A 22,633-nucleotide genomic window follows, 5' to 3' on the forward strand; every position below is an offset into this window, starting at 1 on the left:
TTCTTCTTCTTCTTCTTCTTCTTCTTCTTCTTCTTCTTCTTCTTCTTCTTCTTCTTCTTCTTCTTCTTCTTCTTCTTCTTCTTCCTCTTCCTCCTCTTCCTCTTCTTCCTCTTCCTCCTCCTCCTCTCCTCCTTTTTTCCTATTTCTTTTCCTCCTCCTCCTTCTTCTCCCCCTTACTTTCATCTTAGAATTAGTCGCTTAGAGCAGTCTTTAAATGATTGCATAGCTTATAAATTTTCATTTGAAAACTGTTTGTTCACACCTTTTTTAAAATCACTTAACCAGGCCAGCTAGATGACACAGTAGATAGAGAGCCAGGCCTGGAGATGGGAGATCCTGAGTTCAAATCAATCCTCAGACAAGTTTCCTAGCTGTGGAACCCAGGGCAAGTCACATTTGCCTAGCTCTTGCCTTTCTATCTCAAGAGCTGTTTCTAAGACAGAAAGGGAGAGTTTTAAAAAAAAGCAAATCAAATAAAGTGTAGCGGACTTAGCAGCACAGTGTTGTATGAAGTCTGGGGTGGGGTGGGGGATTATCATTACTAATTGGGAGGGTCAGGGAAGGGCTTCAGAGAGGAAACTCAGTCATCTAGAGAGGTCCATCCCTGCCATGTCCATCTCATCCTCCCAACAGACACCCTGAAGACATGTTGGGCACTCCAGATCGCCCATCTGGGCCAGCACCCCGCACAAGCCCTTGCCATTGCTCAGTGGCCTCTCCCTTGATCTCATGGGGAGTCAGGACAAGAAGAAAGAGCTCCCTCACTCCTATCCTTCATCTGCCAGTGTAGCTCAGTCATTCAAGTCACCCAGGAACCCCATGAGATAGATAGACGGCAGAGCCTGGGGCTCCAGCGTGCTTCCCTGGCACCAAAGATTATGCAGAAGAATGGCTAAAGGGACAAATTCTGGGGCACGCGCGGGCACACGCATGCGCACACACCCAGCGATGCCCCCTTTTGCACTCAGCCTTTGATTTTGCTTTGGGGTTTCCATGCGCCAATCCAGTCATTCATTCTGTAACTATTTCCCAAGCCCCCCTGCGAGCCGGGTGCCACTAACCTGTCCGGTAATGCTTGGAGCACGGTGGGCATCAGCACTCCAGAAATCGCTTTGTACAGTATCGAGTCACAGACGCCTACGATGTTGACCACAGTGGAGGAACCGAGCACGGGCAGCATGTGGGGGGGCATTCCTTGCCAAAAGTGCAGAAGAAAACTTTGAACCTGTATCAGCCCAAAGCGGGGAGAAACACAACAAAACACCTTGTTAGCCAGGCGCCGACCCAGGGCTGGCATGAACAGAGCTGCTTCCACACAGGACAAAGAGCACCCTGGGGTGGGGGTGGGGGAGCCTGGGAACAAGCTGCAAGTGCCACCTGTTCCCCAATAGACATCCCCATCAGCCTCCCGGGCTGCCCAGAATCCCATCTTGGGGTTACCCTTAGTGGAAGCCTTTGTCTCTGCAGGGGACTCTCTTAAAATGTAAATGGTACCTGCCAGGGCTAACACACCGACCTCATTAGCATTCTTTGTCATGGATTGGTTTAACAGATGAACTAATTAGGTCACACAAAAGGTCAGATTGGGGGGTGAAGGGATGGGAGGTGAGAAAGGTCAGAAGCTTGGGGAAATTATTGGGTAGCCTAGGGTCTTAGGCATGTAGATCCGAAGCTGGAAAGGATCTCTGAGGCCATCTGGTCCGATTCCCTACTTTTACAGATGGGAAAACTGAGGGAAAGTAACTTGCCCAGAGTCAGACAGGTAATAACTAGCACTAACAGCTAATATTTTATTAAGCATTTCTTATGTGTCAGGCTCTGCACTAAGCACCTTATAATCATTGTCTCATTTGATCCTCACAAACATTCTGGGGGTAGGGGCTATTATTATCTCCATCTTACAAATGAGGAAACCGAGGCAAACAGAGTTTGTTGTGATAATAAATAAGTGACTTGCCCAGGGTCACACAGCTAGTAAAGTCTGATCAAGGATTTGAACTCATAAAAATAAGTCTTCCTGATTCCAAACTCAACATTTTGTGTACTCTGCCACCCTCTAGCAACATCTAAGTGTTGTTCACTTTGGTCATTCGGGTCACGTCAGATTCTTCAGGACCCCATTTGGGGTTTTCTTGGCAAAGGTTCTAGACTGTTTGCCATTTCCTTCTCTGGCTCATTTTACAGATGAAGAAACTGAGGCAAATAGGGCTAAGTGACTTGCCCAGGATCACTCAGCTAGTAAGTGTCTGAGGCTGGATTTGAATTCAGGAAAATGAATCTTTCTGACTCTTAAGCCAGGCTCTTTATTCACTGCTCCTGAGTAAGAAACAGGTAAAATTTGAACTCACATCCCAGTGGTCCTGCTTACTGCCTATATGATTCTGGGCAGGCCAGTTAGTCTCTCCGGGCCTCAGTTTTCCCTTCTCCAAAACAGTCATAGTAAAAACAGTAGATGATCTGTCCATCTCACCAGAAGGCTCTGAGAGTCAAATAGGACAATGCATGTGAAAGGGACTTTTCCAGTTTGCCTTGGTAATGGTGTGTTTTCTAGTCCCTTCATTCCTCCCCAACTCCCCACCCCCAGGTGCTCTCCCTGGGACAAACTCCAGCTGGGGCCACGTTCTTCCCAGCACATGACTGCTGATGCTGATGCTCCTGACTGCTTGGGTAGGGTAGAGAAAGGACCCAGCCTTGTGCCCAGTCCCATGCAGGAGGGGCCTGGAAGGCAGAATCCAGAATCCTAGAAGCCCGTATGTGCTGCCTTTGGGATAACTTTTCCCAGACTGGTGAAAAAGGATCAACCTGCTTCAAGCCTCGGAACAGACATAAACTAAAAATAGAAGAAATGCTGCTGTGGCGATGCTCTGTATTGCAGAGATGACGATGACGACAACGATGATGAAAGTAGCTTGGTTTGTGATTGGTAAAGTTGTTGACATGTTATGTCATTTAGTCCCCACAACAACCCTGTGATGTAGATGCTATTATTATTCCCATTTTATAGGTGAGGAAACTAAGGCAGACAGAAGTGAGGTGACTTACCCAGGGCCACGCCACTAGAAAACTATCTAGGGTAGGATTTGAATCTGAGTCTCTGTCTCTAAGTCCACCCCCTAACTACCTTGGTCTTGTGCCAGTCTCCTCTGGGGCCACAGATCTGAGGGGGGGGGCTCCTCATAAAGACCCTTTAGGTGGGGATTCCCTTACTGCTAGGCAACTTTAGGCAGGTTACCCATATGTTAAATGGGAATGAATGTGTTGGTTATCCTGCCCTAAGACAAGCCATAGGACTCAAAGGAGATCTTGAATAGAAAAGCACTTTGGAAAAACAAAACAAAACATAAGGCAAATGCAAGGTGGTCTGATCATCCTCATCTTCTTCCTCTGCTCATTCTTCTCATCTTCTTGATCATGCTGAGGACTGTAAAAGCCACAGCAGAGATGGAAGAATGAGCCACCCTGGGGTGCAGAAAAGGGAAAGGGCATTGGTGCTGTCTTAGCTTAGCACACAGAAAGATCTCCCCTTCTCCTGGGATCATTGAGTCCAAGGCCCTCATTTTAGAGTATGGAACCTGGAATGAGGAAGACCTGAGTTCAAATCCAGCCTCAGACACTTTCTAGCTGTGTATCCCTAGGCAAGTCATTTCATTTTTCTAGAATAATTTCATTCATCTGTAAAATGAAGTGGTTTAACTCAAAAACTCCTGGAGTTCTTTCCATTTATAAATTTACTATTCTACAGAGAAAGAAACTGAGGCTCAAAGAAAGAAAGGAACTTGTGCAAGGACAAGGAAGACAAGGAAGTGGCAAAACTAGGATTCAAACCCAGCACCTGATGACTCTAGAGGTAGCAATTTTGGAACCAGGGGTATAGGTAATGGCTGTATCCAGTTGGACCTACTAGCTCGAGTCTAGAGAATTTAGGGATACCAGATCATGAGAAGAGGTCTGGCTGGTTAATCTTGGGTCCGACCAGCTTCTTCTTCAAAGCAGAGCTTATGGTGGGCAAAAAAACCAAACCAAAGCCAGGAGAGGCTAGGAGAGGCCGGGCTGGGATCTGGGTCTCTCTTCCTTCCTGCCATCTTGGTGATGTGGCAGGGGGTTGCTCACAGATGCCCATCGTGGTCCAGGGTCAAAGCTTCAGGCTTCCCCATGCCCTCACCGAGCACTCTCCAGAATCAGAGGGGTAAACAATCATTAAACTGTGGTCAGATCCAGTTTAAGACTGCCTATCCGAATGGTGCCAGATGAGCTCACTCCCTCGAGAAGGGGGTACCCCCGTGGTGGGCCTGGACCCGGTAGTGCCATCTTCAAATAGACAAAGTAACTCATTATGTCCTATTGGGACAATATTTTAATATAAGGAGAGCGAATAAAAGGCAGGAAAACGAAAGGAGATTCAGCCTTGGCATTGAAAAGCCTCTGTTATCCCAAAGGAAATTTTAATATGCTTGTCTGAAATGCCATCCAAGCACCCTTCCAGAGAAACTCAAAGAAACCACACACACCCGGTCTCATAAAAGTGAAGGCATTCCTGTCTAAAGAAAACGTCCCCCCTGGGCTAAAAGCCCCCTGAAGGGGGGGAATTCCATTTCAGGGAAGATAATGTGGGTAATAAAAAGACGAGGGGTGGGAAAGCAGTGGGCCTTGATGGACAAGATGCCAAGGACGGCCACACAATGCCCCGCCGACCTCAGAAGAATGTAGGTTTCTTTCCAGGGTAGCGTCCCCTTTCCCACCACTGAGTGTGAGAGCCCAGAGCTTCCCCAGAAGCACAAAGACCCATGGGAAGGCTCCATCCTCTTGTTGCCCAGCACCCCCTCCTCCCCACCACCCTCCAAGACTAGGTGTAACCCACAGAGGATGTGGGCTAAAAGAATTCCAGGCTTCACCTGCTGGGAAAACTCTCCCTTCACTCTTTAAAATGTTTAACCCTCACCTTCTGTCTACTAAGGGCTGGTTCCAAGGCAGAAGAAGAAGGTTAGGGCTAGGCAATTGGGACTTAGTGACTTGCCCAGCTAGGAAGTGTCTGAATCTGGCTCTCTACCCACTGAGCCTCCCGGCTGCCCCTCTCCCTTCACTCTTAAGTGGTTGGTCTCAGGGGTTATTTTTCCTGTGTGAAAGGGAATTCTTTATTCTCTTTGTCTATTTTGAGTTAACACTTTGTTATCCAGTAAGTGACTGGTGAATTCTCTTACTGGATACAAAGTGTTAAAAGGACTTTGGAATCCCCAAAGAGATCTTTGAATAATCTAGTGAATAAACTTAAATGGGGCGGGGGGGGGGGGATAATATGGAAGAGCCAGACTTGGGAGTCAGAGGAGTTGGATTCAAATTTTGGCCCTGTTATCTCCTGCCTGAGTGAGCTTGGCTTTCATTTTTCTGGGCCTCCCTGTTTTCATCAATAAAAGGAGAAGTTGGACTCCGTGGCCTCTGCGGACCCTTGCAGCTCTAAATTTAGGTTCCTATGAATGGAAGACCACCATTTTGTCTACCATGGTAGTAAGACCACTGCTAGTCAGAACTCCCTCTTATCCAGGCTCTGCTCCTTGTATAGGCTGGTCAGATCCAAAAAACACCAGCTTTTCCCTGAGAATACTCCAGGAAGGGGGTTCTTAAGTATAGCAAACATTACTCCTCTTTTCTGTCTCTATGAATAAGCATTTTGATATATTAATTACAACCCCCTCTACTTCTTAAAGGCAGTTGGATGGCACAGTGGATAGAGTGCAAGGTCTGGAGTCAAGAAGACCTGAGTTCAAATCTGGCCTCAGATACTTCTAAGACGTGTGACCCTGGGCAAGTTCACTTAACCCCTGTTGGCCTCAGTTCCTCATCTTTAAAATGGGCTGGAGAAGGAAATGGCAAATCATTCTAGTATTTATGCCAAGAAAACTGCAAATGGGGTCATGGAGAGCTGGATGCAACTGAAACAATTCAACAACCACCACCCCTTCTTGACCCTCTGACTATGACCAGAACTGGGTTCCCCAATGAAAATAATAGAAAGGAAGGTACTCTTAAAGAGGCATCAAGTCTCTCGCCACTGTTGAGTGTCTGTTATTTTTTTTTTTGAGTGAATAAAATTGCCTTGCAATATAAGATTTGCTCATTTCTGGACCTACCTCGTCAAAGTTGGCTCTTATTACGGTGTCCAGTATCCTCTGACAATGGGTTCTGTACATCATGATGAAGGTCGAAACCTGAGGCACAGACACAAGGTGGCTGTTAGATGGTTTTTTAGCTCCCAGACCATTCCCCTCTGGAAAGCCCAGCCTCCTTCCTCCTGGGCTGACAGATGGTACTAAAAGGTGAAGACAAAATGTGGGTGTTGAAGACAGACACCATCTGTGGGACCCTCGGCCAGATTCAATTTCTTCAAAGATAAATGGAAGGTGGCTGCTTTCCCCCAGATCACTTTTAGATTTTCTTCTTAGATCAGGAGCTCTAGAAGCCCAAGGCTCTGGGGCCAAAATGGGCGCTTTCTCTACATTTTCAAACAATAGACTAAAATAAAAACCTCCCAATGGTCATTTTGGGGTCGGAGGAATGAAAATCTCTGCCATGGATAGGAGTGTGGCACACTAGACAAAAGACTGGCCCTGGATTCAGGAAGGGCTGAACTCAGGACCCTCTGACACATGCCAGCTGGGTGGCTACTTGCAAATCTCTTTTCAGGGCCCCCGCTACTCTTCGGGATTATAAATTTCAGATGAGATTCTGGTCTGCATCAATGGAGGAATTTCCCAATCGGAAATTCTCTACACTGATGAAATCATAGGTCTGGATTTTTTAAAAAAAGCTTATTTATCGACATCCCCTCCAAAGATTGCAGGTCATTCATTATCTGTGTGAGGATGCGATCCAGACCGTACAAAATACAAAATGGATTGAAAGCCAGAACTAGAGACTGGAGGTCCAGGTTTCAAATCGGACCTCAGACCCTTCCTAGCTGTGTGACCCTGGGAAAGTCACTTAAACCCATTGCCTAGCCCTTACTGCTTTTCTACCCTAGAACTGATATTTAGGACTGATTCTAAGACAGAAGGTAAGGGTTTTTTTTTTTAAATGACTGATAATAAGACTTGAGTTCTAGTCCCACTTCTGTGTGAAATTGGACAGGTCCCTTCCTATCCTTGGGGAAAAGTTTCCTTATTTGGAAAATCAGGAGCCTTAGATGGTACTGAAAAAAATTTTTTAATTAAAAATTTTAATTTAAATTTTTAAAAATTTAAAAATTAAAAATTTTTTAATTTAAAATTTAAATTTTTAACATTTTTAATTAAGAATTTAAAAAATTAAAATCATTCCAATTCAGAATATTGAAAACTGAAAGGGACCCTTCTTCCATCCAAAGCCATGAAACCCAAGTTCCTCAATATGACAGAGCTGACATTCTGCCTTCCCGGTCTCCTGATTTCTTGTCAGCTATTCCTACTAAATGAAGCTGTATCTCAGATTGGGGGAAGGGCGAGGTGTTGGTTTAAAAAGCTGCCTCCTAAATTCTGCAAAACGAGCAATTAACAGTGATATCACAGAGAAATTGATTTTAGAAATAAAGAGCTTAACCAGGATAAATCAACCCAATCATCATCTGTGAATTCTGGACTTTAAAAGTCAAATTGTGATTTCATTGATAGCAAACCACTGAATGAAGAAATGTACCTGCTCTGCAAGAGATTGTCTGATGGGGGCAGGGCTGCAGCTAAGTAGCACAGTGCATAGAGTGCCAGGCCTGGAGATGGGAGGTCCTGGGTTCAAATTTGACCTTATATACGTCCTAGATATAAGACCTAGTGCAAGTCACCTAACTTAGATTGCCTAGCCCTTACCACTCTCCTGTCTTAGAATTGCTATTAGGGGTGGGGGAGAGGGAGAGGGAGACAAAGAGAGAGAGGAGACAGAGACAGACAGTCAGACAGAGGAGACAGAGAGACAGAAAGACAGAGAGAGAGAGAGTAGAAGAGACAGAGACAGAGAGAGAGAGAGATGAAGAGAGACAGAGAGATTGAGATTTTTGGGGACATTGAAAAATCCAATGATTGGCTGAAGGTCCCAGAGGCAGAGCTTGAACCTATATCTGCCTGCCTGCAAGGCTGGCTTTCTAACCATTATGCACATTACTATGATCTTCAGGATCCTGTCTGGTTTCTTCCAGATTTTAGAACTAGAGGCTGAAACTTGTAAAACCAAAAGGGTGATCATGGCATAGCACTTTGTTTCCTTTTTTTGTTTGTTTTAAACCCTTGCCTTCCATCCAAAAATCAATACCATGTATTGGTTCCAAGACAGAAGAATGGTAAAAGAGAAGCAATAGGGGTTAAATGACTTGCCCAGGGTCATGCAGCTAGGAAGTGTCTGAAGCCAGATTTAAACCCCTTGTTTCCTTTAAAAGGCGCTGCAAGACCCAGCATTTTACATCCAGCTTACAAGGATGTGTAGAAAAATCACTGGATTTGGGGTCTGGCGGGACCTGGGTTTGGATCCCACCTCCGCCATTTACTAACCAGACAAACGAGCCTTCCTTCATGTCAGCTTCCTCATCTGTAAAATGGGTATCAGAGATCTCAAACTGGAAGGGACCTTGTCCAATTCAATCCCCTCATTTTACACCTGAGGAAACTGAGGTCCAGGAGGTTAAGTGATTTGTCTAAGGTCATACAAGCAGGAAGCATTGGAGGCAGCATTTGAACCCAGGGACTCTGACTGTGGAGCCAGTATGGATGACCCCTGCTTCAGACCTTATATATTTTTTTGTGAGGAATGCGTATTGTGAAGATTAAAGCACTCCAGAAATTGGAATTGCTCCACTTTAGAAGCAGCTGGATATACTGCATCCCTAAGGAGATGGGCTTGATCACAGCAATGGAGAGTTTATTCACGAAGGCATCTATTGCATTATCTAGTCCATAGATGGGGTCTAAACTAGCTACCACACTGCCTAGCAATCCCTTTGCCTTGCCCCCCCCCCAATCATTAAAAGGAAAAACCAACTCTGAACTGTGAACTCTGAGCTCTACTTTCTATCCTGCACATTTTGAGTATGTCACCGCCCATCTCTGGACGCTTGTTTGTGTGTTTCTCAGCTCTCCCAGGCTTTGGGAAATGACCATCCCAGAGTTCTCTCCCTGACACAGCCCCTATTGCCTAGATCTTGGGGGAAAATTCCAAGGCTCCTAGTCTCATGGGAAGTGGTCTGGGGAGACAGCCCAGTGAGTCCTCAGCCAGTGCTAGGCTGCATGTCAAAGACTTCTTTATCTTCCTCCTCCTATTTTTTTTAAACCCTTACCTTCAGTCTTAGAATCAGTTCTGTGTATTGCTTCCAAGGCAGATGAGCAGTAAGGGCTAGGCAAAGAGGATTAAGTGACTTGTTCAGGGTCACCCAGCTAGGAAGTATCTGAGGCCACATTTTGAGCCCAGGACTTCCTGTCTCCAAGCCTGGCTCTCAGTCCACTGAGCAACCCAGCATACCCCAGGCTTCCTCCTTCTAAATCGTACATCCCTCAAGGGCAGGGATTGGGTCTTTGTCTTCACTGTATCATCAGTTCCTCAAATGGCTTTGCAGGGTCTTGTAAGGTAACAGATGCTTGGCATATGTAGACTTGTTGAAAAGCATGTTCAATGCACTGGGTCCTTCCCACATGGAATGGTACTCTTTGACCTTTTGTGGTCGTTGGATGGCAGTTAGAGTTTAAATGGACTCTTTTGCGATGAGGCATAAAGGGAAGGAGGAAGGGAAAGAGAGACAGAGAAACAGAGAGAGGGTGGAGGAAAGACAGAGAAACAGAGATAGATGGAGGCACAGATGCATAGACAGACACGGACACAGAAGGAGGGAAGAGGAAAAGAAAAAGAGAAATAGAGAGAGAAAGACAGAGAGAAGCTGATTTCCAGTATGGTTACCCACCTTCTCCTCTGGCAGGCTGGCGGGCAGATTCAGGTCCTTGACATTGGGGAACTCAGGCAGTAAGGTGCCCAGCTTGGACCGCGGGGAATACGCCACTGTCTGCTTGCTCACTTCTTTTTTCCCTGACTCACTGACCCAAGCAGCTCCTTTCTTTGAATACATCACGTCATAATACTGAGAGCTTTCTTTCACAGCAATGCCGTAGTAGTGGTACCTGGAACACAGAAGCAAGAATTCAAGTATTCCAACATCAAACCGACTTAATCTCCTTGTGAGCAGTGACTACAGTAAAGTTCACCTGAGTACACAGTAGGCACTTAACAAATGCTTGCTAAATTGAAATGAGTTGAAAACAGTGCAGGGAAAAGAGAGTTGCATTTGGAATTTAAGGACCTGAGTTCAAATCCAGATCTGTCCATAATGCCTTTGGGTGAGACACTTAATTTGGGGGGTTTCGGTTTCCTGTTTTATAAAATGGGGTTCTACTATCATATGACCTTTGAGGCTCCTTCTGGTCTCAAATCCAGGGTCCTATGACTTCTCTGGGCCTCAGTTTCCTTATCTATGACATGAGGGGCTTGGGCCAAATGATCTCCTAGCCCTCTCCCAGCTCTAGATCTAGGGTCCTAGGTTCTGTGAAGCAAGCTGGCTGGAATGGGGTTTGGGACATTTGGGGTCAGCTAAGGTAATGTATTAAAGGCTTTCCAGCTCTCAGCTCAGTTCCCAGCTGTAAATAATGCTAGGAAGAAAATAAACCAACTAACTTTTTTTTCCAACTTCACTTTCTATCATAGTATCAACTCTAAGACAGAAGAACATCAAGGAATAGGCAGCCAGGGTTAAATAACTAGGCAATGGGGGTTAAGTGACTTGCCCAGGGTCACACAGTTAGAAAGTATGTGAGGTCAGATTTGAACCCAGGTCCTCCTGACTCCAGGTCTGGTACTCTATCCACTGAGCTACTTAGCTGTCTCCCCAAAATAACATCTTAAGGAGAAAAAAAGTGAAAATTGAATTTAAAAAAAAACCCTTACCTTCCATCTTAGAATCAATACTAGGCATTGGTTCCAAGGCAGAAGACCTCCCATCTCTAGTCCTGGCTCTCCATCCACTGAACCACCCAGCTGCCCCTGAGAATTGAATCTTTGATACCACGGGATGTGGACATGGACATTTCCCATTGGTATCTGGCTGGCCATCTTCCATGGCTTGTTGACCAGATAGCCCACACTTATAGCAGGCCCTCCTAGCCAGACAGGAGGAGCAGGCTTGCTAAGTAGTGTTCCTGTGACTCGTCTTGCACATCTGGGGAGCAAATAAGCGCCATTCTTTAGGAGTCATATTTAAAATAAGTTGGAAGAGATCATCTCATCCAACCTCCTTACAGATGAGGAAATTGAGTCCTAGGATCCCCCAGGTGGTGAGCATCAGAATTTGAATCCAGGTCTTCTGACTCCAGAGCCTGTGTTCTTTCCACTATACCAGGAGCCAGGAGTCCCCAGTTCAAGCCTGGTCTCTCTCCATTATTCATCTATGAGTAGCAGGCAGATGCCGTCTCTTCTGATTCATCTGTTTCCTTACCTATGAAATGAGGAGAGAGGGCTAGGGGGTCCCTGAGATCCTTCTGGGCTCTAATGAACTATTTTTCTCCTTTTGAAAAGGGTTTAGTAATGGCCCTGCCACTGAACATTCAGCAGAAGCCTGAGTCTAGAGAGGGGGCATGACATGAAACATGGTGGAGGACCTGGAGAGGTTCTCCTCCAGGAGGAGAGAAACATACATTTCTCTGAAGAAAATAGGGCAAACGACCTCCGTCCTCTGTCCAGCATAGCCAAGGAGTCGGGCTGGATGAGCAGATTCAAGACTGACAGGCCTTGGCTTTTCATTGCACTTGGGCCAACACCAGGACAGGGAAATCAAGTCTCAGTTTCAGTTTCTCTGGGGTCTAAGGAGCTGGCCCCCGGCTTCTCTGCCAGGGACTGCCTTTGAGACTTCCACATAGAGAATCAGCTTCCTTTTGGGGTTTCATTCTCTCCAGCTGATTAATAAGAGGGAGAATAGGAACTGCTCTTACTACCTGGGAGGAGGCTCTATAAAATAATGCCCAGAGGCTCATTCTGGCCCATGGAAAGATGCTTCTACATTTAAGGTTAGAGTGGAAGGGAGCCGAGGGCAGGGACCAGTCCATTGCTGTCTATGTACTCTGCCCATGAACCTGGCGCAGTGCCTTCCAAACAGCAGGCACTCAATAGGATCTTCTTGAGGAGGGACTGATGGATGGAAGGTAGTACTTTCCAAGCCAGATATTAGAGTCCCCTGACCTCAGACTGCAAAGAGCCCCTCAGGCCCTGGTGGAGGGACATTGGAGAGAATAGAGAAGGGCAGAGAAAGTGTTTTCAAGACCACAGCATCACCCCTGCCTGGCTCTTTCCTGCCCATTGGCCTCATGATTCCCATCAGCCTGCAGAACATCCCACTACATGAAATTCTCCCCAAGGGAGCATAAAAGAAGTCAAGAAGTGTGTTTCCTTTGGCTTTGGGGTCCCTAGCACCTAGGACAGTGCCCTGTACACAGTAGATAGGGAAAATGGTTTTGGTTGGTTTTTTTAAGCCTTACCTTCTGAATTCGCATGACTACTGTTTATTGGTTTCAAGGCAGAAGAGTGGTAAGTGTGTCCCTCAAAATGCTTATTGAATTGACTATACAGGGGGTAGCTAGGTAACATAATAGATAAAGTGCCAGACCTGAATTGGGAAGAAGTGGGTTCTAATCCAGCCTCAGACACTTCCAAGCTTTGTGACCCTGGGCAAATCACTTAATCCCCTTCTATCTTAGAGTTGTTATCAAGACAGAAAGTAAGGGACTTAAAAAAAAATAAATGACTATATAAGAACACAAAAGTAGAGCCCCAGGGAGGGCCACCCAGGTCCCCAGACCCCCTTGGGCTTTGCTGGTCTGCACACAGAGGTCTCCCTCCTGTCAGTGTAGCCAGCCCCACAGTATAAAAGCCAGTGTAAAAATACCAGCTCAGAAGACTGGGCTGGCTTTGCTTCCAAGGATAAGAGAGCCTGGTGCCCTTATCAAGATTTCTGGCAATTTGCACTCTTTGTGGTGGCAAAAAATTGGAAAATGAGGGGCTGCCCTTCAATTGGGGAATGGATGAACAAATTGTAGTATCTGTTGGTGATGGAATACTATTGTGCTCAAAGGAATAATGAACTGGAGGAATTCCATGTGAACTGGAATGACCTCCAGGAATTGATACAGAGTGAAAGGAGCAGAACCAGGAGAACCTTATACACAGAGACTGATACATTATGGCACAATCGAATGTAATAAACTTCTCTACTAGCAGCAATGCAATGACCCAGGATGACTTGGAGGGACTTATGAGAAAGATGCTCTCCACATTCAGAGGAAGAACTCTGGGAGTAAAAATACAGAAATAAAACAACTGCTTGATCACATGGGTTGATGGGGATACGATTGGGGATGTAGACTCTAAGCGATATCAATAATTGGAAATAGGTCTTGATCAGTGACACATGTAAAATCCAGTGGAATTGTGCGTCAATTATGGGAGGGGGTGGGGGGAGGAGAGGGAAAGAACATGAATCTTGTAACCATGGAAAAATGTCCTAAAATTGTTAATTAACAAAATTTTCAAAGATAAAAAAAAAGATTTCTGGCAATTGCTGATACCTTATCAGTGGTCCCTGTCTTGATTAGGGTAAGACCAAATCACATATGACTTATCATTTAGATGTCACTTTGCCCTTTTCACTCAGGCTGCTTCCATAGAGCCCATACATTCATTCCATTGGCCACTCATCTAACAGGGAGAACCATATTCTCCCAGAACTATGGAAATCGGTTGAGAGTTTCCATCTACAAGTTGACAGCACCCTCCAATGTGCAGTTCTGAAAAGAGATCTTTTAATAGCAGCCTTCAGGACAGTGCCAGACACATAGGTTGCTGATTGACTGACTGTCCTCCTTGCTGAATTTATCACCTCACACAAAGAGGCACTGCCAAGAGAATTCTCAGTGCTGATCACATAAGACTTTGAAAGCATATATGCCCAGTTCTCCAACCTGTGGGTCAGAGTGCAAACAGCAGGCACAGGACAAGCTGACTTTGCTTTACAGAAGGGGGTGCTTTGTTCCCTGTGGGGTGGCTCCCTGCCCAGCCAACCTGCCCCTGCTCCTTCATTCTGTAGAAACTAGAGATGATTTCTTAAATCCTTTCCAACTCAGAGGTACCCTGATTCTAGGCTTTAAGGATGATTTCTGGAGGACCTCCAAATTGTGGGGGAAATTACAGGAGCCAGGGAAACTGGATTCATGTTTTACTTAATACCTTTCCAGCTTCCTCATCTGTAAAATGGGAGGAGTGGTGGTCACTAAGTGACTCAGCAGATAGAGAGTCAAATCTATACATGGGGGGTCTTGGGTTCAAAACTGGCCTCAGACACTTAATCCTGATTGCCTAGCCCTTACCACCTTTCTGCCTTGGCACAAATAACAGTATCAATTCTAAGATGGAAGGTAAAGGGTTAAAAAAAATGAGGGGAGTGGTCTGGATGACTTCTGGGTCCTTTCCAGTTCTAGTTCTGGTTCTAGGATTTGGTTTAAGTCCTGATTCTGTTCACTAATTAGTCATGTGACATTGAATAAGTCATTTCTCCATTGGCCTCAGTTTCCTCCTTTATAAAACGAGAGAACTAAATTAGTCAGCCTCAGAGGGGTCTTCTAGGTCTAGTTCCCTGTGATGTAGCTTCAATATTGATAAGATGAATGGCTCTTCTCCCAAGGGCCTCCTTGTGGGGTCTTCTTACTCTCAGTGATGAGAAGTAACTATGGCACAGTGGAGAGAGGTCTGGGTTTGGAGCCAGCATGGCCCGAGTTCCAGCCTTTCCTAGGACACACACTGGCTGGGTGACCCTGGGTGAGTTCCTCAATGTCTCTTTGCACAAGGCAACTCTTGGACGATGCTCCATTTCAGAGAAGGAGCCAATCTGCATTGATAAAAAGAGTCGCTGCCCCCATCCCCAATAAGGAGGTCTCTACCAACAAAACACCGGTCAAAGCTTTCTCTCTGGTGCCCAGGACAGTGTCATATCCCGAGTAAGTGTGTGAGAGATGCCTGTTAGATGGAAATCTATTGAACTCGAATGACTTGGGGTACTTACTTTGACTGGCCTCGAGTTCCGAGTCTTCTTGTCGTTAACTGCGGAAATTGTTGTCTTATGATCTGAAAACCAAGACATCAACTGGTCACCCATCTGAACATGGAGAAAGCACGCTTATACATGTATACATGTATGTGTATGTGTCCATAGACACACCAAGCATTGCTTATGGATGTGTGAATGAATATGGATACCTAGATGTGTGCGCTTCGTGGACATAGGCATGTGTGCATGTATACTGTATATGTGTGGATACCTTGTGTATATGTGAATCTCTACACATGGGTTGCTCTTGGGTGTGCACATGCAAACATGCATATTGCATGCATGTCTTATTCACATATAAATACCCATTGGTGTGTGCATATACACACATATGCTTGTGGCTGTGTGCATTGTCTGGGTGTATGTTGTATACATGTGTATATATTCACACATGCCTATATTTCTGTGTATACATATTACATATGTGTGCTTTTGTGGCTATGTGTGTATACTGTATGCATGTCGGTTTACATATATGGCTATCTATATGTATGTTTTACCCATACACTGTATACTTATGGCTAACAGTAGACTCCCAAAGTTGAAGCCACCATCAGGAGTCCATGGGTTTCCAGATGCCCACATCTTACCTTGTCTGTTCTCTGGGACACTTCTTTCCCCGGCTCAATTTCTATGACTATCCTTTCCTTGGGCTGCTTCTCAAGCCCCTGTCCTGGCTCTGACACTTACTGCCAGGGGACCTTGCACAGAGCAGAGGGTCATGGGACTGAGGTGGGCATAGGACCTTGGAGAACTTCGATTTCAAATCTCATTTTATGGATAAGGTCGGCGGAGGAGCAAAGACTTCCAGTGACTTGCCTCAAACGGACAGGGGTAGTCATTAGGCGACCAGCCATTCAATCTCAGATCTCTGGCTTTCCCTCCCAGCTTTCTTTCCATTCCCCTGGGCTTTCCTCAACCTTGCTGAGCCTCAGTTTCCTCAACTAAAAATGGAGATAATCCTGGCACTACATCCTTGATAAAGGTGTCCTAAGGAAGGAGCTTTGTAAACATCCAAATGCTACAGAAAGTGGGAGTTGTTACCATCAGCCCTTTCGTTGGATACCGATCTGATTCCTCAAGGGAAAACAGCATATTGAAATTCCTTCCCCCCAAAACTGGTGACTGATCGAACAATCCACAAGTATCTAAGTGCCTCTCAGGTGCCAGGCGCTAGACTGTTAGGTGCTAAGATAGTGCAGCGTGTGTGAAGGAGCAGCCCAGGATGGGACCGGGGGAGCCCAAATTTAGCAGAGAACTAGAATGAGAAGCCTGTGGCGCCTTTAACCCATAAGATTTTTACAATTGGGATGAACCCATCACAAATTGTCCCTCTGGACTTTGCAGTATTTGAACCCAGACTTATGAATTCAGCCTTTATCGGGGAGAATTTCAATCCTAATAATATCCTCCATTAAGGGAAGTACCTGCTCTCCAGAAAAAGAAAGTACCCAATACACACTTTTAAACTTACTCTGTGTTATTAACGTTTTCTCCATCACTTTCTTAATTAGCCTGGACAATCAACAAAGCAATAAAGCAAACCCTGATTTGTAGCATTTGTTGATTTCTGAGGCTCCCACTGAAAATCTAACAATCAGCTCTCAGTAGCCAGTTCAAGTCCCACCATTTGTACAGTTCTTTACACCTTCCAAAGTATTTCAAATACCAGTAAGAGCCATGAGATTACCACACTAACAGCTCAGAATGGGGGAAATTAACTTAGGTTTGAACACCCAGATGCTCCTCCAAACTGGACCAATTAAACTCCAGCAATAACTTCTTGGAAAAGAATTTCAAATGAGAGAGCCCCTCCCTGCCTTCACTATAGAGGTGGGGAATCATGGGTGGGGAACACTGCATATACTACACCGTCATATGCAGTTGCTAGGTTAGTCAATTTTGCTGACTTGCTGCTTTCTCTTTCTTCTTTATTCTCTTATAAGGAATGGCTTTCTGAATCGGGTCAAAGGAAGAGATAAATTTGGAAATGAAGGTGAGATAAAAATTAAAGATAATAAAAATATTTTTTAAAAAGGAAAATCATTTAGGGTAATAGCATTTTGAGAAGCAAAGGCAGAGTGGATGCAGAGTTTGGAAAGGGAAGTTTATGATGCCTTCAGGGTGAGTTACCCATGGCTCGTAGAGCGGTGGAAAAACTCCATCATCTCCTCCCTTCATTAAGCCAAGGGGACTAAAGAGCCAAAGTCCTTGACAAGAGGGGAGAGAGGTATAGCAGGGAGGGAATTCCTGTGCCTTTTTGGTTATTTCTAATTTATTGAATAGGTTGTTTCTATTATTCTATGTCTGGCAAAGTTTCTCCATTTCCTATACAGTGCAATCTTAAGACTATATCCCTGGGACTACCTTACACTCATATTGGCAAAACTTTCATGCATCCCTTTTCTAACCCTTCTTTACATGTTATCTTTCTTCCATGAGAATATAAAAATTCCTTGAGGGCAGGAACTGTCTGACTTGCTCGACTTTGTATCCTCAAAGTTTAATTCTATGCCTGGGGCCTAGACAGTGTTTAATAAATGCTTTATCTTTCTATTTCTATTTTGAGAATACAAACTCTTCATTCAAAGGGAGGGTAAAGAGAAAGGAATAAGTATTCATATGATGCCTATGTGCCAGGCACTAGAGGTGTCCATGTATGTATGTTGAATCACCAAAGAGCAATGAAGAGTGTCATGGCAGGCACATATCAGCTGCAACATATCACCAATAACAACTTATTAGCAAGGAATGTCAATAAGTTGTTGCCCAGGAAACATGGGACTGGAAGAGTAGCTGGGCCAAGAGCAAGAAATAAGAGATGGACACCCATTGAGGGAAGGTTTCCAGGGCACTGGGCCAGCCCTCTACGGAGGACTTATGGGAAGCCATTGGCAAGAGTAACATAGAATGAGGTTGAGGATAGGGTGTGATCTGTACTCTTGGAGGGAGGGAATACTCAACTGATGAGCCTGTAGATTCAAGAGAATATACAAGCATGCGCCCTTGGAAAAGTCCCTTTTATCTCCATGGGCCTCAGTTTCCCCATCATTAATTGAAGGAGGTAGATGAGATGATCCCTCTTAGCTCTGGGTTCAAGATCTCAGCTAATGTCCTTTCTAACTCAAAAATTTTTATCCTATGAGTTTATGAGTTATCTCATATTCTTCAAGAATAATGTGCCCACATCTTAGCCTAGGGCATGTCAGTTTCCCTTCTTGTGCCTCAGTTTCTTCATCTTTGAAATGAGGGAGTTAGATGAGTACTCCATGTCTAAATCTATGGTCCTCTGATCTATGATTCTATGACCATAAAGTGAGAATAAGAGATCAAATGCTGAATTGGCAGAATCCAAATTAATGAGCTGCTGCCATATGTGGGAAGAAATAATACAACACAACATACACACATGCAGACACACACCAATAACAATAATGGCCTCTGAGGGCATCAAGGATATTAAGACATGGATATCTTTCTGGAAGGCTATAGGATAACTCACAGGCTCACAAGATAGTAGATTTTGAACTAGAAGGGACATTAACTGGGATCAAATATCTCAGGTTCCTCAGATACCGTTTTTTTAACTCTTATTTTCTGTCTTATTCACAATTCTGAGTCAGAAGGGCTCAGGATAGGTAATTAACGTTAAGTAACTCAACCAGAATCACACAGTTAGGAAGTATCTGAACATTTGAACCCAAATACTCCCAACTCCATAACTGGTGCTCTATCCACTATAACATCTAGCTTCCCTCTCAGATGCCATCTATTGAGTAAATCCAGAGAATCTGGCTCTTTGAGTCAATTGATGGCACTCTCCTCTCCAGAACACGTACCTCAGTTTTATGAGAAGTGCAGATTTGTAGTCAGGGGTTTGGGGGTTCTGGATTTGTAGTTAGAAGTTTGGGGTTCAAATCCTGCCCCTGAAATTTATTAGCTATGTGATCTATGGCAAATCACTGCCCCAATCTGTGTCATAAAATCTTCATCCATAAAATGAGTGGGTTGGACTAGGTCATTTCTGAGGTCCCTTTCAGTCCTAAACTTAAAATCTTAAGGGGTTTGTGCCATCAGGAAAAAAAAAAAAAACCAACTACAGAGGGCAGGAAAAAGAAAGAAAGAAAGAAACTACAGAGGACAGCTAATTTTAAATAAAAATTCCAAAGTCAGGAAGTTTGTCCTTTATAGTTGGGGGGAGGAGAGGAAAAGAGCCATCTGCATGAAATCCTGGTCCAGTGGAGGTCAAGACTTTTCCACCCAAAGCGAAAGAGAGAGAGTTGTGTCCCAGTTAGCACCTCCTCCTTCGGAGTGATGACAACCACAACAAAAAAGGCTCTGGAAAATGAACTTTATTTTTTATTTCATTATTAACAAGTGCTTCTCCTAAAATGACACCCCTCCTCCTCCCCAGCTCACAGACTCGTTCGTCTCTGGTTCCGAAAGCCCATGGCGGTTTGGTTTCAGGCCCCCAAACACAGTGGTGTCATTCCAGAAGTGAGGGCCAAACTCAGCAAACAGCTCAGCGCCTTTGTGGGGCTGTGAGAGTCCAGCCTGGCCATTTGATAAATGAGCAGACAGCTAGGCAGTTCTCCCTTTCTTGTTTTGTGTGGGCTCAATGAAGCCTGCCTAAAGAACACCACATGCTGTCCCAGCAACTGATCTAACATTCCCCAACATCTCAGCCTTCCAAATTCCCTTTAATTACGGGTTAATCCCACCCCTCTCCCTTTCAGCCTCTAGAGACAGGGCTAGGGGCTCCACAGGGCTGTGGGAAAAACAGGGCCTCGCTGAAGTTCTGCGAGCTGAGGGTATTGGAAGGGAGCTTTTCTGAGCTGGAGGAGGGAAGAAGGGAAGGAGGGAGGAAGGGGCTCTTGTTCTTGCTATGCCAGCCTAGGCTCAGCTGGGTTGGCTGCCTTAGCCGAATTGAGGGAAATTGGCATCGGGAGCCCTCCTCACTTCGATCAAGAAGAGGAGCATTGCAAAGTGATCCCCACAAAAACACGGGAGTTTATGCAGTCACATGAGCCTTGTCCCTGCAAGTGGTCACCTCAGGAGGCTGTATGCTAATTCCGTTATGCTCCTAACTCGAAACCTTTCCAGAACGGCCTCTGGAGCTCCTTTATAAACCACACCAGAAAGCCCGTTTCCTTCCAATGGATTTCTGTGTGCCACAGAAATCCATTTTGTTTCTGTCTTTGTATCTATGTTTGTTTCTGTCCTTGTATCTATGGGATCCAGAATCCGATCTGGCGCATAGTAGGACTTTAATAAATGCTCATTAAGAGCCCAATTTTAATCCTTTTTCACATACTTTGTAGATACTTCTCTGAATACCTGAGGTTTCCCCTATAATGTGTGAGCTCTTTGAGGGAAGAGGGCTTTCTGGTTTTGTCTCTGAATCTGCAGCACTCGGTACAACATCTAGTAGATAGCAGGCGTCTATGAGTTCGTTCAGGACTACACCCAGAAGGATTTATTCTTCAAGAAGTTCACAGGACCCTAGAATCTCAGAGTCTCCGAGAAGGGTCCTCAGAGGTCCTTCCTCTAATCTGACCCAAACCTAAATGAAAATGTCCTCTATTTCCACCGGCCATCCAGTCTTTGCCAAAATATCTCCAGGGAGGGAGAACTGTCCGTCTCCAGACTTTCGGACAGCTCTGATTGTTAGAGTACTTTTCCTACTGTAAAGGCTGAATGGCTACTTTCTCCCTTAGAATTTCGACTCCTGGAAAATGAGACTTGTTTTCCTTGGTAATCCCAGGACTCTCCCCTAGTGCCTGGCACTTAATAAGTGTTCGTTGACTACATGATGGTCCAGCAATAGCTCTCTCTTCATTTCCCACTCTGCACTCTTTTGGACTTGTTCAGAAGGCTCCATCATGCCCCGCAGGAATCTCATCATCCTGCAAGAGCCAACCAGCTCTGGCACTTTGCTCCTCGTTACTACTCTCTGCTGGCCACTGGATTCTTCACTTGCAGGGGAGGTTTTGGAGATGATGGTTCTGTCCTCTGGTCAGAGGGACTGAGGCTATAGATGAGGTGGGAGTCCCAAGGCTGACTAGATCTTGCAGGATGATGATATTTCCCAATGATAGGGTTCCTGGAAGCATTATAGTTGGGTGGTTCAAAAAAGCCTGAAATAGTGCAGGATGGGAAGTGAAGGGGAGGCTAGTCCAAGATCCACTCTCCAGGGACAAGCAGTATAAATGAAGTTCCCTCTTCCAGTCCTCTGATATTTGTGCAGTCCACTCCCCTCCCAAATGGGATCTCTAACTTACTTATCACAATCATTCATTTGATTTGTCCCTGCATGATTTTTAGCCACCTCAAGAAAGCCATGACAAATTAGAGCACATTTTTCCATCACCGAGATGTAAAGGAAAGCATCTTTGACCTTGATGAGGATTCCTAAAAAGGATCTTGAACCTGTGGCTGGAAGGAACTTTAGAGGCTATCCAGGGTAACCCCATCACCTTAAAAATGAGGAAACGGAGGTCTAGAGAGGTAAGCGGACGCAGGACCACCAAATCACAGATTCAGAGCCTAAGGTCTAAGACCTTAGTCGACATTCTGTCCAAACACAGCATTTTCTTGAGGAAGAAGTTGAGGCCAAGAGAGGGAAGGGTTATGCCCAAGGTGGCAATGTAGCCAAATTAGGAGGTGAAGCTTAGTCCTCAGAGTTCTCTCCATGACACCAAGCTGAGTTGTTCAATTATTCTGAGCAAATCGGTCTTAATGACACACGTATCTAGTTTCTCAGAATAGAGAGGACCATTCGCATTTGGAAGTTGAAGCTCTGAATTACTTGTTTCAAAGTCTTGTCTCATCCCTTGGGAGGTGTCCTTTGCATTTTAAGCATTTCTTGGGAAGGGAAAACAAAGTGTTTCAGGGGACATGAAAAGCATCTCTGCTAGCATTCTCCTCTGGTGTGTGTGTGGAGTGGAGAGGGGCACACAGCAAATAGGAAGGTAGTCCCAGGTCTCCTAGGGACAGCATGCTGGAACATGCTCTGGGCAGACTCGTCATCCTGGAAAGGCTTTGAGTACTGGCCCAGAGATAGACTTTGGGCTTACTGCCCAAGGACCCATTTGGGCAAGTCCAGAGTAGCTCCCCACCAGGAATGCCACAGAGGGGTGGTTTTTTTTTTTTTTTTGCCATTGCAACTCACCAAGACCTTAGACCACATGGTAGAAACCCTAGCATCTACACAGCGCCCGCACCAACGAAACAGAGAGGCATTGCTGAAGTACTGAGGGTGAGGCAGTCATGGAAAGGGAGTTAATTTTTTCCACCTTTTTACAAATATTTAGAACAATAACAAGACAAATAACAGTGATCAGGGCCTTTCACTTTGGAGCCCAAACATTTAACAAATCTCATATACCAGACTTATCATGTTCCTTCTGGCAACATCCTCAGCCTTGCCTTTCAGAAGGAGAAAAAAGGCAATTAAATCTGGTGCCACCTGGCACTGAGCCAAGACTG

At 45.1% G+C, this 22,633-nt stretch overlaps 1 protein-coding gene across 1 annotated transcript in view; it reads right to left on the reverse strand.

Moving 5' to 3' along the window:
• The window catches only part of RFX4 (regulatory factor X4), a 102,484-nt gene that overhangs the window by 50,425 nt on the left and 29,426 nt on the right, over positions 1–22,633 (reverse strand). Inside the window, exons 4-8 of the mRNA XM_044679136.1 lie at positions 15,101–15,162; positions 9,908–10,121; positions 6,126–6,203; positions 1,062–1,225; positions 609–726 (exon numbers count right to left, since the gene is read on the reverse strand). Of these exons, the coding sequence (XP_044535071.1) occupies positions 609–726; positions 1,062–1,225; positions 6,126–6,203; positions 9,908–10,121; positions 15,101–15,162 (636 nt within the window). The remainder of the gene's footprint in view (positions 1–608; positions 727–1,061; positions 1,226–6,125; positions 6,204–9,907; positions 10,122–15,100; positions 15,163–22,633) is intronic.

Source organism: Gracilinanus agilis, chromosome 5, assembly GCF_016433145.1.
Source record: "Gracilinanus agilis isolate LMUSP501 chromosome 5, AgileGrace, whole genome shotgun sequence".
In the NCBI taxonomy this organism is placed as follows: domain Eukaryota; kingdom Metazoa; phylum Chordata; class Mammalia; order Didelphimorphia; family Didelphidae; genus Gracilinanus; species Gracilinanus agilis.